This window comes from Jatropha curcas, chromosome 4, assembly GCF_041381405.1.
Source record: "Jatropha curcas cultivar XTBG-Jc1 chromosome 4, XTBG_Jcur_1.0, whole genome shotgun sequence".
NCBI lineage: Eukaryota > Viridiplantae > Streptophyta > Magnoliopsida > Malpighiales > Euphorbiaceae > Jatropha > Jatropha curcas.
This window is the reverse complement of record NC_143154.1, coordinates 28,599,753-28,616,805: the sequence shown is the minus strand read 5'-3', so window position 1 is coordinate 28,616,805 and position 17,053 is coordinate 28,599,753. Positions and strand designations below refer to the sequence as shown.

At 32.4% G+C, this 17,053-nt stretch overlaps 1 protein-coding gene across 1 annotated transcript; it reads left to right on the top strand.

Moving 5' to 3' along the window:
* Nucleotides 1–1,662: 1,662 nt before the first annotated feature.
* UGLYAH (ureidoglycine aminohydrolase) lies at nt 1,663–7,264 on the top strand. Its single transcript, XM_012214720.3, has 13 exons — nt 1,663–1,912; nt 2,147–2,275; nt 2,859–2,946; nt 3,024–3,100; nt 3,628–3,667; nt 3,749–3,815; nt 3,963–4,048; nt 4,321–4,402; nt 4,709–4,765; nt 5,504–5,542; nt 5,955–6,025; nt 6,630–6,683; nt 6,789–7,264. The coding sequence occupies exons 1-13, from the start codon at nt 1,849–1,851 to the stop codon at nt 6,856–6,858; spliced, it is 924 nt and encodes a 307-aa protein (XP_012070110.1). The 5' UTR covers nt 1,663–1,848; the 3' UTR covers nt 6,859–7,264.
* Nucleotides 7,265–17,053: the final 9,789 nt, after the last annotated feature.

Genomic DNA, 17,053 nt, shown 5'->3' with positions numbered 1-17,053 from the left:
ATAGTGAAAGCAGCGACTTACTATAGATTCCCTGCCAGAGCTCAACTGCACAATCATAGTGAAACTGCTCACCTTATGTAAAATTTTAATATTGTGATCGAAACAAATTCCCATTAATTGAAACCTGCATGCTTTCATCATAACCGGATTTCTTTGATTTAGAACTAGACAACATGAGGTGAGAAGCTTGTAAAATGCCCAAACCAAATTCTAATTGCCAATATTAAGAAGCAATCTAAATTGCCTTTTTCCTAGAAATTTTTAAGCAAGACAGTGATATTAAAAAGTTATACATTCTAACATATTTAAACAGAAATAATCCATGAAAGAAAAAGAAAATACCAAGTAGAATAAAACCAAACAGCGTTTGTCCTTGTAGTATTGAGAATGTGATGGATCCAACTTCATCGAGTCACTATATAGTCTAAGAACTTCTTCAGAATGGACCAATTCGTTACAAGACATTAACGAATCGTGAGCTGTCAACAGTCTTGCAAGAGTGAGCTTTCCAATTTTACTGCAAAACAGAAGCAGAGTTAAGAAACACAGGCTTCACAAATTTACTTTTGCTCATCAGATGAAGCAGGCTTACCAATCTGACAACTCACGGAAGTTTTCTACCTATTCTGCTATGATTTTCAATTGCCATGTTGTAGCTGCTGGCTCATGTTCATTTTTTATGCTTAGGTGATTGGAGAGGAGCTGAGATTGTAAGGCACCTAGCTTCTCTGCTTTAGCAGCCGAAGCAGCTTCATCTTTAGGTTTCGGAGCTTTGCGAGGACGGCCATGCATAACGGCCATGCATTTTCTTCTCGTTCTATATGCTTATTGAGCTTTAGGAACAATGCCAGAATAGTGCTTGGAAAGATTCATAGCTAGCTGCCTTCCAAGCCTGCTTGCTCTGCTATTATTCTCTTTACTTTTTTATACATCTTCTCACAGTTAAATAGCTCGATTAAAATCTCAGATTTATATTTAAAACTTCCAGTTTTTTTGACACACGACCTAGGCTATTAATTTCACGGTCTAATTGAAAAAATTTGCAAAGATTTACAAGTAGGGGAAGAAATTAGAGGTAGAGGAAGAAAAGATTTTAAAAAGAAATTTTGTTTATAGGTTATGTTTTAAAAGAGAAATAATATATAAGAGCACGGGTGTGTAAAATTATCTATCGATCCGAATCGATTCAGTTAATTTTGTAGAAATTCATTGATTAGATTTAAAATTGAATCAATGGCAAAAACTGATCAAAATCGACCGAACCAATTGGTTTATTTTGATTCAAATGCCATTTCGGTTTAGTTTTTCAATTTTTGTGAATCAGTTTAGTTTAGAGTCAATTACGTAGAAATTGATTGACTGGGCTTAAAATCGAACCAATATGGCAAAAATCGATCAAAATCAGCCGAACTGATTGATTTGATTCGATTCAAATGCAAATTTTCGTTCAAATTTTCAATTTTTGTGGTTCGGTTCGGTTCAGAGTTAAACTGTCCATTTGCACACCCCGGCCGGCGGCCATGTCCTGGCCAGGTTAGGGGCTGAGATATAAAAAGTTAGGCCCAATATAAACTGGACCTAAAACCGAACGGGCGCGCCCATTCAACAGGTCTCGGCAAGTCAGCAACCACCAACATCCACACGGACTCCACTCTTCCGGAGTCGCACCAGACCCACCATTTTGTCCGTTTTTGTCCGTTTCTCCTCTCTCACATTCTCTCTTGCTACTTGCAAGTCATATAAGTCGTAACAGATTAACAATCAAGAAAGCCAAGCAACCAAACAACGAACTACTGTCACTCACTCACTCACTCACCAACTCGAATTCCAGTCACCAAATCCAAACCAATGCCAACTCCCTCCCTATTTTCGCTACAGTCCGTTCTTCTCCTTTTCATTTCTCTGATATTGAGTACTGCCATCCCTTTCTCTCCTTCAATTTTCTTGCCTTTCCGTTTGTTTGCCGACAAAACACATTATAGTTTTGGTCGAAACAATCTGAAAAAACAAGATTAATGTTGCTATTTTTCTTTTATTTTCTCTAGCTTTCTCAGCAATCAGACACGATGCATTTTTTTTAAACGGACAGAACTCTTTAGCTGTTATTTCAGATTTTTAACTTAATTCTTAAACTATTTAATTTCAGGTTTAGTTAAGATTGCTTTGGCTGATGGAGGTTTTTGCTCAGCGCCTTCAGTATTTGATGCGGAAAAGGATTCGAAACCTCTATATTGGAAAGTCACAAATCCCACACTCTCTCCTTCTCATCTCCAAGGTTGGTGTTATGTATGTCGGATAGAGTATAGTATTAGTTCTTACTGGGTTTTAGAATTATCAAGATGTTATGTAATAAGTTTGAATTATTATTATGTGTTAGTTTCTTAAGAAGAAGAAGAGAAATTGATTATGTCCTTGACATTTTGCTTGAAAATCGCTAAAAGAAAAATGGAATCAGCCAGAATCTGTTAGTGTCTATTTGTTTTACGAAATGTTCTGGAATGTTTAAACAGAGGTCCTTGTATAGCTTAAAACTGTATGAAGTTTAGGAATTATAAGGTGGCGGGAACACGGTTTTCATTGCTATGAATTATATTCCTCCATCACTCTCCCTGAGTAGATATTATCTAATTTCAACTCTACATTTGTCTCACCCCACACCCCTCACCCCTTGGTTAACCAAATATTCCTTTTTTTTTTTTTTTTGGGGAACAAAAAACAAAAGAATTGAAAGCATCTTACCAAGAAAAAAAAGGAAGCAAATGAAAACTACTCTGTGTTTTATTCATTTATATTCGGTAGGTGGACAGTTCAAGGGGAAGTTTGGTCATCTGAAGTTTAATTTGGTTGCTTCTTGGCAGACTTACCAGGTTTCACACGAAGTGTATATAAAAGCGACCATGCTTTAATAACACCTGAAAGTCATGTATTCAGTCCTTTACCCAATTGGTATTGCAGCTTTCTATTTCAATTTGTTGTGTAAAATCAGACCTCTGCTAGTTTACTCATTTGAATTTATTTGACAGGACAAATACTTTAGGAGCATATCTAATCACACCAGCAATGGGCTCTCACTTTGTTATGTACCTCGCAAAGATGCAAGGTCTATTCATATTTGGACTGTCAGTTATTTATGCTTTTCCTGCTATTATTCATGGACTATTCTATTCAGTATGGTTTGTTCAGTTTCTAATGTGCTTCTCTTTAGCATAGGTGAAGATTTTGATAAGCCAATATATATATAGTTGTTGAAGCTGTCATCTGGCAATCCAATCACATTTTAACATTAAATGAATAGGTTGGTGCTAGAGTTATCAAATGTGCAATCTTGATGTAGAATTGGCAGAGGATCTATACAATTGACTCGAAACTGTTAATTTTTACAAATCTTGTCATAAAACTTTCAAAAAATTGTTTGCGATTTTTTAAGACAATACTTCAGCTTTTGTTTTAGGTTTCTTGTGTTTAGTTGTTTTTTTGATAATTTTGGAGTGATGACTCATATCTCCATAATCTGTAAATCAAAGGGGCACCATTTATGTTTTACGTGACATTTTTGTGAAAAAATAATACATGCATCTCAACTAATTGTAGTTTCTTTTAATACTAATATAAACTCCACCTCCACAGGAAAATCAAGATCAGAGCTCCCTCCTTATGATGTTGAGAGGTGTACTAATCGTTCTATATTTTCATTTTTCATGATCAGTGGGATGAAACAAGTCTAATGCATGTTTTCTAAACTTTTTAGGTTCATATTTATGGTTCAGGGTTCTGCAACTCTGACTACTGCTTCTAGCACCAGCCATGAACTGATGGTAAGAGTGTTTGGTTTGAATTTGTTAACTGCACATAGACAAGCATGTGCACACACTCACTACATTTGTGTCTGTGAAGACATGATTTCTTTTATCTTTAGGAAAATAGAGGCCTTGAAATTTTGATGTTTTATGTTGGTTGTCTAGGTGGATTCATATGCTTATCTACCCCCAAATTTCAAACATTCTTTGGAGTGTGATGCATTTGCGACTCTTGTTGTCTTTGAACGCAGGTTTGTTTCTATGAAATTATGGTTCACTCAAAATAATAGCCACGTTTATATTTATCATTGCCTTTTAGTTTTGACTTCTTTTTGGAACCTCATTGAAAAGCACTATTGCTGTTAAAATTGGTTGAATGCTCTATTTTTCTTGTTAAAGTTATAATGTAAAGATCTTGTGGGGTTAAGATGATTTGTACATGATTCGTTGTTTATATCTCTTTTTTACCTGTTGCAACATTTGTGATAAGTATGAGCACAAAACCTATTTCTTATCCTTTTAGGTATGCTTCTCTAGACGATCTTATTACTGAACAGATTGTGGGTTCAACAGACAAGCAGCCACTTCTTGAGACTCCAGGAGAGGTAAGTCCTGGATTATCATTTTGCTAATAATTTTAAATGCCACTCATAGAGTATTTGAACGATGCACGCCTATCTATATATTTATCATTCAATTTAGATGGGTATACTCTTCACATTTCTCCTTGGGCCTCCATCAATCATTCTTGTGATTTTTGAGCTATATCTTACTCTTGTGAAGTGTTTGAATTATGGAATATTTAATATGTATGGTTGGCATATGCATTCCCTTTCTTAAGCTTAATGCTATTGTCATTTACTTGTTAGTCTGCTATATGGCAATTGTTCTCATTCTTCACTTGCTGACAGGTTTTTGAACTTAGGAAGCTTCTTCCCCAAACGTTGCCTTATGACTTCAATATCCATGTAAGCTATAACTTGTTTCATACAGTTCAACCTTTATATCTATATGGTTTAACCAGAATGGTCAATAAACTGTCTTTTGGTATAATGCATTTAGATGTTTGTTCACAAGATATGGGACTTTGAGTTCTGATGGTTGAATATAATATAAGTTTCAGTCAGCACCTCTTTCCTCTCCCTTTCTTCCTTTCTTCTCTGCATGTTCTGCTGGATATATTCTGCATCGGGACTTGCATCTATTGAGTGGAAAATACAAGACTGCAGATAAAATACATGATGCAATTGGACTATATTTCAATATTTATATCCAACATTTTGTATGGATTATAGAAAGCTTCACTATGCTAAAGGATGTAAGTTAGCACCTTATGTGAGTACATTTTGACAAACTACAGTTGGAGCTAATTGGTGGTAGCTCAGAAAAGAGGAGTCGAATGAGCTGATATCCTTATCATCAAACTTAAAATTGTATATTTCAAACACTTAAGTGGAGTTTAGAATAAGAGGCATTCTTGGGATGTTAAAATATAATTGCAAGAAACTCCTTATTTACTTTTGGATTCCAACTTTGATGCATATAAACCTTGGCCCCTGGGATATGCCTTCCTATATTTTAAATGTACATAAATTATATTGCAGCATTTGCAAAATGTTAAATCATGCACAATACAGCCCTTTTTATAGAAATATGGGATGATTTATTGTTATGTTCTTTTATATATCATGATCCCCTGTCTGCAGATCATGGATTTTCAACCTGGTGAATTTCTCAATGTGAAGGTATGCTTTTTCTCATTGAAAATTGTCACGCTTCATTTAAAGATCTTTTTTTCTATCAGAAATTCTAACTAACAAAAAAACAGAACCAACACATAAAGATGAGATTAGAAACTAGTAAACTAGTGCCTTCCAGAGTTGAATAATGCTTCAAAGACACTACTATGCAAGCCCCCGAAGCACAAGCCTACAAAGAAGCGTAGAGACCCACCTTGTCCTATAACAGATTAAAGAATAAATTTGGTTTTTGAAAATGCACTCGTCCTCTCCATCCAAGTGCTCCTTAATACCGAAAAAATACAAAACACCCTGAGAACCCTCTTCTTTTTTCCTTTAAACGTGCTGCATGAATATTATAACTCAAACATGCCATGTGAATATTATAACTTTGTCCCCCTGTTTTGTTGCTTTACAGGAAGTCCATTATAATCAGCATGGGTTGCTCCTATTAGAGGGACAGGGTATATATCGTTTGGGTGATAGCTGGTAAGAGTTTTATTCTAGATTAGTAATTATGTAAATTTTACATATTACGGCTACGTCTTGAGCAATCTTCCGAAATTTATGCAGTTATTTTAAGTTTTCCATGATAGATTCTGCATGAACTAAAGTAGCCTAAATCCTTTTCTGTTGCTTGGAAGCTTCAGTATAGGAGTGAAATTGCATGTTGTATTTTAGTGCATATACTTGATTCACACGCCATAACTAACAATTTGCTTTTACTTGCATACTTGATAGTTGATCGAGATATAGACTTCTTGTTTGTGGAAAATAATTCAGCTAAGAGAAATTGGACTCTGGAATATATTAGATTCACATGGGACAGAGTGAATAATATCTTGCTTTTATGTTAGACTCGGTTCTTTGCAATCCACAGTTTCTGTGCACATGTCAATAATATGGCCATGCTTACACAGCTAAGCCTTAAGTGGGCGCTTTGCTCAATATTTCTAGAATAACTTTTGATGAAACAATACTTTAACTTATCACTTTATGCCTGCTTTTGTTTTGCTCTTTCCTGCTGTACCATTTGATACCACTTCTAAAAAGTCTGTTCTTATGCTATAATTTTATGCTTACTTTATAATAGGTACCCAGTTCAAGCTGGTGATGTCATCTGGATGGCTCCTTTTGTGCCTCAATGGTGAAGAAGATACAACTCCCCCTTCTCTCTCTTTGTTTTATGTGATATAGAATAATTTCTCCAATCCACTGAAATCTTATTGGCAATATTTTACTACCATTTCAGGTATGCTGCACTCGGCAAAACCCGGACACGGTATTTGCTGTACAAAGATGTAAATAGGAATCCATTGTAAAGTTATGCAGCAAAAGAACTATCCATGGGATCCATTGGCATGATTATGGGAAGGAGAGATCATCAAGGAGCAAGAACAAAGTAAATTTTACATAGATGGCTGATACCCACTCTCGTCTAATCTGCGCACTCATGATACCTGAACACCATGCTTGTAGAACTTATTTTGGTAAATAAATTGCCATTCTGTCCTCTTGAGAAATGAGAGATTCTTGAAAATTGTTAAGTAACAACCACGTATTGGGTTATGTTGCTAATGAGTCATGATTCTTCTGAAAATTTCTTCCTGGGGAAATTGTAATTTACATGTGCTAAATTCCCTCTCAAATTAAAGCATGGAGAACTTGACAGCCAGTTAATTTGAGTCCTCAAGGTAAATCGTCCGGTTGCTGCATTTTGGCTGTAAATTTTGAGATAGCGAAGTTATAAGTGCCTAGCAATTTTTGAGCTTATGATATGCATTTTGCAATATGAATGATTTCCTTGAAGAAAAGAGTATCTAGAGTGATTTTCCCACGAATTTATACACCATGAAGCTATTGCATATGCATGTTATTATTGTACAGTTGCATATTTGTCAAACCGGCCGGCTAAAATTGTCTTCCTATAGGTTCCCAACCGATAATACCCACCTGCTGTCCTCTTGACCCAGCCAGAAAATCACGACAAAGGTACATTTGCATCCTCATGTCTTTGATATTCAGTGTCACAAATAACTTTCATCGATCATAATTACATCTTGACTTGATGACCAAAAAAATAAAAGAAGTTTCAATTGTCATGGATTTTTTGTTTTGGCATTTTATGTGGTAGCTTTTTAATTTTATAATTCTGTCACTAATCTAATTTTATATGATATTAGACTTGAATTTGCTAACATGGAGAGCATGAAGTTACTTATTTCTTGCTTTTATGCTCGGAATCCAAAATAATGCATTTTTTTTATCTAGAATATTTTATTAATATTTTGAAAACCTAGGGACTATATAGTGATTGCCCCATATTTTATTCAACTAATTCTTTTCATGTGCATCTCTTTTGCTCTGATATGCATATCAGTTTGCCTAGAATTGGATTGGCCACAGGATTGCAAACACTAAAATAATTATTTTGTAAAACTGCGAAAGAGTGAAAGTTGGTGATAAAATTGCAAGCTCTTTTTTTTTTTCCTGCTTTTAACTCTGATTGCTAGAATTTGCATCTTTTGCCTGAAGGTATTTCTAAATTTGTTCAATTATATATTGATGCTTGGTAGAATTGTTTTGATCAAACTGGTGTTGGTTACTTGTTTTGTTCTGTGCTGCCAGCAGTAATGGTTTTAGGCCTTTGCTTCCCTTTTCCCTTCGCTTGACACAAAATGATGTGATTTCATTTTGGTTGGGGAACAATATTGAAACAGGATAATTATTCTTTGGTTGCATTTCATAAATTGGTAACTTTTCCATCTTTGAAATTCTAACTAAAGTCGATCTTGAAAAATAATTATTTTATAGAGCATAATTCCTTATTTAACATTTGAACGAAAATTAATTTAACATGAAAGTACTTCCAAATCTAATTTGAGTATGCCTACCTAAATTTTCAAGACCAGATATATATTATTCTCAAATTACCTCTAGAGTGAGCTATACATTACTTGATAAAAGGGTCTGTTCGGTAAAATGAGTTGTTTTAATAGTTGTTAACTATGTTAGTAGCATTTAGCTTAACTGTTTTAACAATATTTAACTGTTTTAATAGCATTTAGCTGTTTGAGTAGCTTTTTATAAAAAGCTAGAAGCTAAAACGTTAGAGGAATTAATCTTCTATAAAACACTATCTTAACATCTAAATGCTTGTTCAAATACTATATTACCAAATACTATAAAAAAAAAAAACACCAAATATTACAAAAAAAAAAAAAAAAAAAGCATTTAATGTTAGCTACTTAAAAAACTCCCGCGGAATATATCATAAGTCATAAATGAGTTGCACTCCTTTTGACTGTAGTCCGAGATCCTAATTCCTAAAGTAGTTGCCATTTCCATTCCCTCGAACTTAGAGATAATCATCCAAAGAAACGAGATAGACTGTTCTGGTTCCATAATGCAGAGATGCCATTAATCTTTACAAAAGCGAAAACTAATTTCCACAATATAAAGTAGGTCAAAAGCATAAATTTGTCCTCCAACTATATTCTTGTTATTATTATAGTTATAAATTTCGGTAATTTTGCAACGTTTTCACATTGATAAATGTAGTATTTAAGATTTGTCTTTTATATAAAATATTTGTTTGACGAATAATTATTTTTCTGTTATATTGACAATTTTTAAAGATTTTTCATATGAAATAGTTTACAGTTCTCCGCCTTAACGAATTCTTTTAATTTTTTAAAAAACAATTATAATTGTAATTTTGATTTTGTTGTTTGTGTGGATATTAATTAATTTTTATTTCCTTTTTGAATTTTAATCCAATTATAGAGAGCGGTGGCGTGCAATATTACTAAAATTTATAATTATAGAGAGACAATAGATCAATAGGACCATATAATTAGGGGTTCACTTGGCTAAAATGATAAAATTAAGGGGCAATTTTATGCATTAGCCCATATATTTTTAGACATTCTGGAATATGTTTGCCATTCTATTTGAATTACTCGAGAGAAAAATACTTCCATTGAAAATATTGATTAACAAATCATTAAAAATTTGTAATTTTGTGTATTCTTGTTACAAAAATTTTAAGAGTTAAAAATACCTTAAAAATTATTGTTTCATCAATATCTAAAATTTGCTTTTTTTTTTAGAAAAAGAAAAACAATTTCATGCTCAATGCCAAACAGACTTGGTGTATAATAGAGGGATCTTGCCATCCTTATTGGGGACCTAAGGTTCATGTTTATTACGATGGAGAAATATAAAAACAGTAAATACTAAATGACTGAGTGGTAGCATAGACCAAATTCCAAAATAAAGAAATGTATAATTAAGGTACATTTGGTCCAGAATTTGTGGTAGAAAAGCCAATCAAATGCACTAAATTTAACATAATGAAGATGTTCCTCTTAGTGAAGCACATTAGAGAATTTGGAATCACTTTTAACATAATCTTTTAAGTTAAAATTATCAAAGGTTATCATCAAATGTTGTGTTTAAACTTTCAAAGTCCAAAACCCTTGCAGCCCAACAAAATCATGTTTGCTGCTGAGTATAGATTAAAGAAAGATTGGTTAATATGTTGCCACGTGTCACCTGATAGGCCCCCTTAGGAATAAACCTAGATTGGGACCCACAAAAAAAAAAAATTAAGAAAATGGGTGACTGATATATATGAGAATGAGCATTGAGCACCATTAGCTAGCATTTAGCACCACCACCGGCCCATTCTTTCTTCACCACTCCTTTCTCCATTTTCCCCCTTAACTCTTTGGGTGGATGCCCCCAATATCATCCAGCCTTTCCCCAAATGGGAATATATATATTATGATAAACATTATCTCTTCCTTTTCAATTAAATTACTTTCTTTTTTTTTTTTTTTTTTTTGAAAACACAATTAAATTACTTTCTTTAAAGCTATCATTAGTGGCATTAATATGTCATATAATTCCAAATCTTTGGTTTCTTCTTGGTCATGAAATTCCCTCTGAATGTTTTACTTTTCTTATTCTTTTCAGTTTTCACTAATCAGTAATAAAACATTTTTAAGTAACTCGAGTCACTCTAGCTTAGTTACTTTTTGGACCATTAGTTATACTCAGGTATATATCTGTACAGGACTTGGTTGGTGCATTAATATTCTACCACAGCCTAATGTAAGTCCCATACTTAAACTTTTTTTTTTTTTTTTTTTTTTTTTATTGTTTCAGTCTTCTGTCTTTGACTGGAATTATTGATCTCAAAAAATTCTTTACCCTGTCAAGCTGATTGTAAAATCTTAATCAGTTGGGAACACTATATAATACCAGTAGGTTTTTGGATCTTGGGGCTGGACTTCTAAGAAAAAGTATTTTTCTTCACCTAATCCCTATAAAGATGGTCAGTCTTTTTCTTTTTTTTTTTTTCTCCAAGTTTTTTTTTTTTGGAAAATAGTGAACCATCTGTCTTTTACTAGATTATAAAATTATAAGCATGCTTGAAGTTGAAATTATTTTTTCGGAAAAAATATTATTTTAGATACTACTAGAAAAAACCCATTTTGGAGTATTTTGAAACTTTATACTGGCATAAATTACTACAAAAGAAGACGTTTTTTTAATTGAATGACTAAATGGTTTAATGGAGGTAAAAGTTAGACATGATTTAGTTTTTTAGTCAAAATATGAAGCCTTCGTAGTCATTATACTTGAGTTTTAGGGACTAGACAGTTATTTATTCTTTATATTATGATATGTGAAATTCACCTCAACAATAAATTTTATATAATCTCTAACCAACATTAATTGAAAAGTGTTCTTCCTGACAATAACTCAAATTGCAGTAGCAAACATACCCTAACTCTTTTAGGTTTTGGGTCAAATATGGTGAAATGTAGTTGACTAAGAAGCCTGTTTTTCCTGGTGTTTTGGACTCTGGTGTCGTATATCGTAGAACCACCATACAAATTAGGGGGAATTATAGCAGGATTTCTGTTAGTTTTTTTAGTATACCATAGATTGAGGAACACAAAAAGGCATGGTGCAAATTAATGAAGTATAACAGGGTTTTTATTAGTTTATTTAATTTAGTACACCATAGATTGAGGAAGATAAAAAGGCATGGTGTATATATATATATATAGGTTTACAAGGTCACTTTGCTCTTTGCAGCCTGCCCTATGAACGACTTGAAAAGACACCACCTGTTCATATCACTGCTTTTAGAGATGATTATTAGGTGAATGTACATTTACAATAACAGCCTTTATGACAGGATGATTAAATGATCTTCACTCATAAGAGATTTTAATTAGCATTTAAAGAAAAAGCCTTTGATACTGAGTTAAAGCATGCTTGACCATAAACTATATGAAGATCTTATGTTCTCTCTCTCTCTTTCTCTCTCTCTAAAGAATGGCTCCTAAGTTTATTAGTCATCAATATTGACTTTCCATTCATTTTTCAGATTCCTCAGTCCCCTTTAAATCTCTTTATTGTTATCTCCATTTCAACCTGAGGGTGGCTTCTTGCAAAAGATTCAAAAGGAAACTTGAATATTGTACTTTCACAAGATAGCTAATTTTCCATAACTCTTCAAATTTTAATTACCAGCCACTTATTCTAAAATTTCTGTTGCTTGTATTGTATATAATTAAATCATTTTATCTTTTAAAGCACTCTATTGATTCAAAAGTATTATAAACTATTAAGCGGAAAAATTTTATAAACCACTATGTACACGTGTTAGACCGATTAGTTTGTAGTACAATTAGATTAATGCAAGTGTTATTCCTTATTAATTAACATGAGCATAATTACATGATGTTGAACATGTTATTATTAATAAATAGAAGATACACAGATTAATACCCAGAATCATGTGTCAAGCATGTGACTGGTTATGATTTGATATATTGTTCTTTCTGATAACAGAAACAGTATAAATGGGGAATTTTTTATTTTTTAGTGCTAATTTATGAACTTAAATAATTTCTGAATTTACCCAGTTTATATTTCGTTAATTTATTACATTCATTTTGGTCTTTGGGGACCATCAAGTTCTGCAGTAGATAAACCAATTTCCAGTCAACTCTCTTAGCTAGAAAAGTTTGCCTTTGCCTTTGCCTTTGCCTTTGCCTTTGCCTTTTGCCTTTGTGTTGTGGGTCGCACAGCTCCTGCATGGCTTACTAGACTATTTGGTTTGATACAAGTTATAGGAGAAAACGTTTCAGTGTTAGTTCCTCTGGTAATTATCATCATTGCTGTCCATTCATGACAGATGGATTCACTAAAAAAAGATTCCTGAAACAAATTGATCCGGTTAAGGAATCTTTTCTATTCTTTTTTTGTTTTTTAAACTTTTCCTTGCCTTATGGCTTATCATACCAAGTGGACTGAATCCTTATCCCAATATTCCTGCTAATAATTCCTTTACCCGATTCACTGTTTTGCTCTTAAATGCATAATTTTTGGCGTGGTTGTATTATACTTGTTTAATTATTTCTAACCACAGGCTAGAGTGATTATGATTAATCATACCTTAGATAATGACACTTAATAAAGGCAGTAGCTAGCCGTCTAATATAAAATACATGTGCACATATGCATATTTCTATTTTACTGATAATGACTGCATAATAAAATGAAATCCTTTCCAATCTGTTTTATAAATAATGCATGTGACATGAAAAAGGTCGAAAAGTTAATGAAAATGGCGTTTGTGGAAATGAAAAGTGCAACAAGTTAAAATTTAGAATAGCTTTGCTAATTTATTGATCATCAATTTTTATCAGTGTTCTTGACTTATATACATTGGTGGATGAATGCCGAAAGCCAAAAGAAATGTAGTGAAAATGCTGACTATTACTTGTGCTTTCCAACCCAAAATCTGTCTTATATGATCTTTTTTTGATCAAAAAGCTTTCAATTCATGGTGGCTTTTGTTGGGTTTAATATAATCTTAAGATTGCGATGGCTCTTTGTAGGAAATGAAACAGTACTACTCATTTTATATGTACAGAAAGCCACACACAATATTTGGTTACAACTATAGTTTTTCCATGCAGAAAACGCAAGTATATCACTTTTCATTGGAGAAAGCTACGCATGTGAGATACAAATTATTAGATATAGCAATTATTTTATTGTTTGCTTTTGATTTCTAACTAGAAAATGATATATAGAGGTCTCTTTTCAATGATGGCAGACCACCTTACTTAATCAATTCATTAAGTTTTTACCCTCCCTCTATATATTACAAAAGCAAACTTAGTAAAAGGAAGGTATTATATTGGCAATTAGTGCTCTTTTTGTCTGGTGTGATTTTGTGTTTTTATATATCTATTAGCCATGAAACTGCTTTTCTTTTGTCTATACATGTTATTTACGCATAGTTTCTTCTTTTTTGGGTGGATTCTCTTGATTTTGCTGTTTTCATTAGTATACAGAAATGTACTTGGAGCCAATGAGTCATTAATAAAAGAGGTGAAAAACATAGAACAGGACAAATTGAAAACTAAAAGTATATATATGTTATCTTGTATTATGTTGGTGGCTACGTCTATCTGCATTATAAAACTCAGTTTTCATTATATAAAGCAGTTGACTTAAAAGAAATGAAAAATCTCCTCCTCTTAGATTTTTTTTTTTTTCTTTTTTTCTAAAAGGGAACCCCACTATCAAATGTTATATAGGTATCCCAAATAGGAAATAGTTAAGTACTGCATGATGTAATTATCCCATTAACAAGTTTTAGTTATTTAATTAGAAAAATATGCAAGGTTTATGTTTTTTAAATCTAGTGTTGGATTCTTTTTATCTCATAAGGATTTAACTGTTTAAATTATAATATGTATAGAACAAGAGTGTACCTCGGTTTATAATCGATACTTCGATCCTCGTTCATAAATATTTTTTAATCAAGAACCAGATCAATTAAACTACCTACAATGACATTTGTATTCATTAGAAATACTTGATTAAGCTTTTGCCAAGAAGAAAGAAATGATATTGAGATTGTGCGATCTAGGGCATATCTAGAGAATTCCCATCCTTAATTTTTGGCTTTTGTGCATAGAATAACTTGAGTGGACAATGAAGTTTATAATCATTTTCCTAGAGAATGCTGTCATTTTCTTCTATAAAATATGAGCATGAATCATGTGAAAGGGTGTAGACTGGCTGGAAGCCATTATTTCCTTTGTGTTTTAGAAAAGTCTAGTGCAGTAGGGAAGGGATTTATTTATTTCTTTTGGCCTTAAAATGCCTAGAAAGAGATAATAAAAATGTTTGTTTCTTGTTATTCTTGTAATGTATTTACACAATAGAGTATTTTGATATAAAGAGAAGGTTTGATAGTTATAATACAATAGAGCCAAGCATGTCAGTCTTTTAAGTATTGCGGGACTTTGCATGGACTGCTATTCATTAAACAAGCTGGTGCTGATGATGATATATTCATCATGCTTTTGTTGTCTACGGGAAGTTCATGGAGGGAAAGTTTTCACTTTCTTTTCTTAATTAAAATTTTCTCCTCCAGCTTATCTCCATTCTTTCCCCCTCCTTTTAATTAATTATGCAAAGTATTCCTCCTTTCATTCCCTAATTATGTAATGTGTAAAAGCAATCTAGTTGTAGAGTATAGATTCTACATTTATTCTACTTTAAATCTTCTTATAGCTTAAAAAATATTGCCTCCATTTTCAGTTAATTTTTTTGACATTTTTTGAATTTTTTTTATTCTACTCAAATAGCAATTATTTTTTTAATTCGTCAAAATTAACGAAACGGAGTTGGTAGTAGTAATTTAATATTTGATTTTAAACAGTTTTTCTATTAATAATGAGAGTTTAAATTGTTATTAACCATGCTAAATTAGTAATTATTAACAATCCTCTTTTATTTCAAAAAAAAAAAAAATCCTCTTTTTTGTTAATTAATTATTTATGTCATAACAATTGGGTGCTGTAGATGATTATTATGAACGTATGAAAGCATATGACTGCATATGTATTTAATTAAGTAGATAAGATGTCATTAGTTACGTACTTAAATCACTTTAATTAAGGTCAACAAAGAAGTACATATCATTTAATGTTAAGATTAGCTCCAGTTAAGTACGTTTAACCATGATCTAAGTATTAATTAAGAACATTAAAAGCAAATAGTGTGATGGCACAATATACAATACTCCAAAAATCCCCAAAAAGCTTTATACTTCCCTAAGAAAAGTCTAAAAGCACTTAATAATTAAGGGCTATCCCACTTGAATTCCTCCTCACCAAGAAAAAGCCCATTAATTTGTTCCTTCATTGGCTGGTACTACCTCACTATTTCCATTCCTCTAACCTTTTGTTCGTGATTACTGATTCCATGTTCAGTAATAACTTTTTAAGTAGCCAATCAAAACGTTAAATGCTATTTTATATAGTGTTCGATAACATGACTTTTGAATTAATTTTTAGCGATTAACGTAGCAGTTTTATCAAAAAATTAATCCATATAATAAAAAGCGCACTACTAAAACAGTTAACAATTATTAAAATAGTGGTGTATAAACCCTAAATTGTTTGAGCATGACCTAGCCTTCTAAAGATTCTATTGGCTTAAGATATCAAAAATTTTAAATTGTGGCACCTTCACCACCAAGAGGAAGAGATTAGGAATGAGGTCAATGGAAATCTACATGACCCACTTGAGGAAATCTAAAGCAAAATGCTCCAACTCTTCCTTAATTATTTTTCTCTTGATTATTTTAGTTATATAAATGTGCTAGTACCGTGTCATTATCATGTAGCTTATAATAATAAGATCTTAATTAATGGCTCTAAATCTACCACATTCTCTATTTTTGTAGTCTTAATGTGAGATATGGCTCTAGATTGCTCTTGTTCTAAAGCTAAATAGTAACTATAATTTGGAAATTTATAAATGCATGGACTGTGCTTAACAAGGTTAATTATAAATTTATAATGGAACTGACACCATTAATTATGAGAAGCAAGTAATTGTCACTATAGTAGTCACATATATCAATTTGCTGGAAATTTTTATTCAAGTGATCATGTTAGTGCTGATTATCCATTTGATAATTAATGCTGTTAAGAAATTGTTAGGAAAAGTTCTATAGCAATCACTTTCTTTTCCTTTCAAATCTTTTTTTTTTGTCCTTTGAAATTAGGTCATGTTTAGGCCAATTAAGTAGCATTAGAATTGAAATGGAGTTAGATTCTGATATTTTAGCACAATCTCTAATTTTTTTGTTTGCCAATAGATCAAAGAGAGTGAGCTCGAGAGCATTTTCAATTGATACAAGCTTTCGCATGATTTTTGTAGTTTTGTAGCTTTTCTATGCTTCCCATTCAATACCCTTTTTCCCCTTTTTCTTTTTCAGTGGTTTTTTAGAAAGTGGAGACTTGAGAGGTGTGGATATTTTAGGGTACCTGTCTTAATCCGATCCGTTCAAAGGGGATATGAGTAATTATTTGGAGTGGATACAGATAGGAAAATTACTACCCGTAATGAATATGGATAAGATATAGATATAGCCATTGGGTACCCGCTATATTAAACGGCTTT

Coding starts and splice junctions, on each gene's coding strand:
- UGLYAH (XM_012214720.3), top strand. CDS start 1,849: ATGCCAACTCCCTCCCTATTTTCGCTACAGTCCGTTCTTCTCCTTTTC. Junction 2,947..3,023: donor TTCAGTCCTTTACCCAATTG/GTATTGCAGCTT, acceptor TTTATTTGACAG/GACAAATACTTTAGGAGCAT. Junction 6,026..6,629: donor TATCGTTTGGGTGATAGCTG/GTAAGAGTTTTA, acceptor ACTTTATAATAG/GTACCCAGTTCAAGCTGGTG.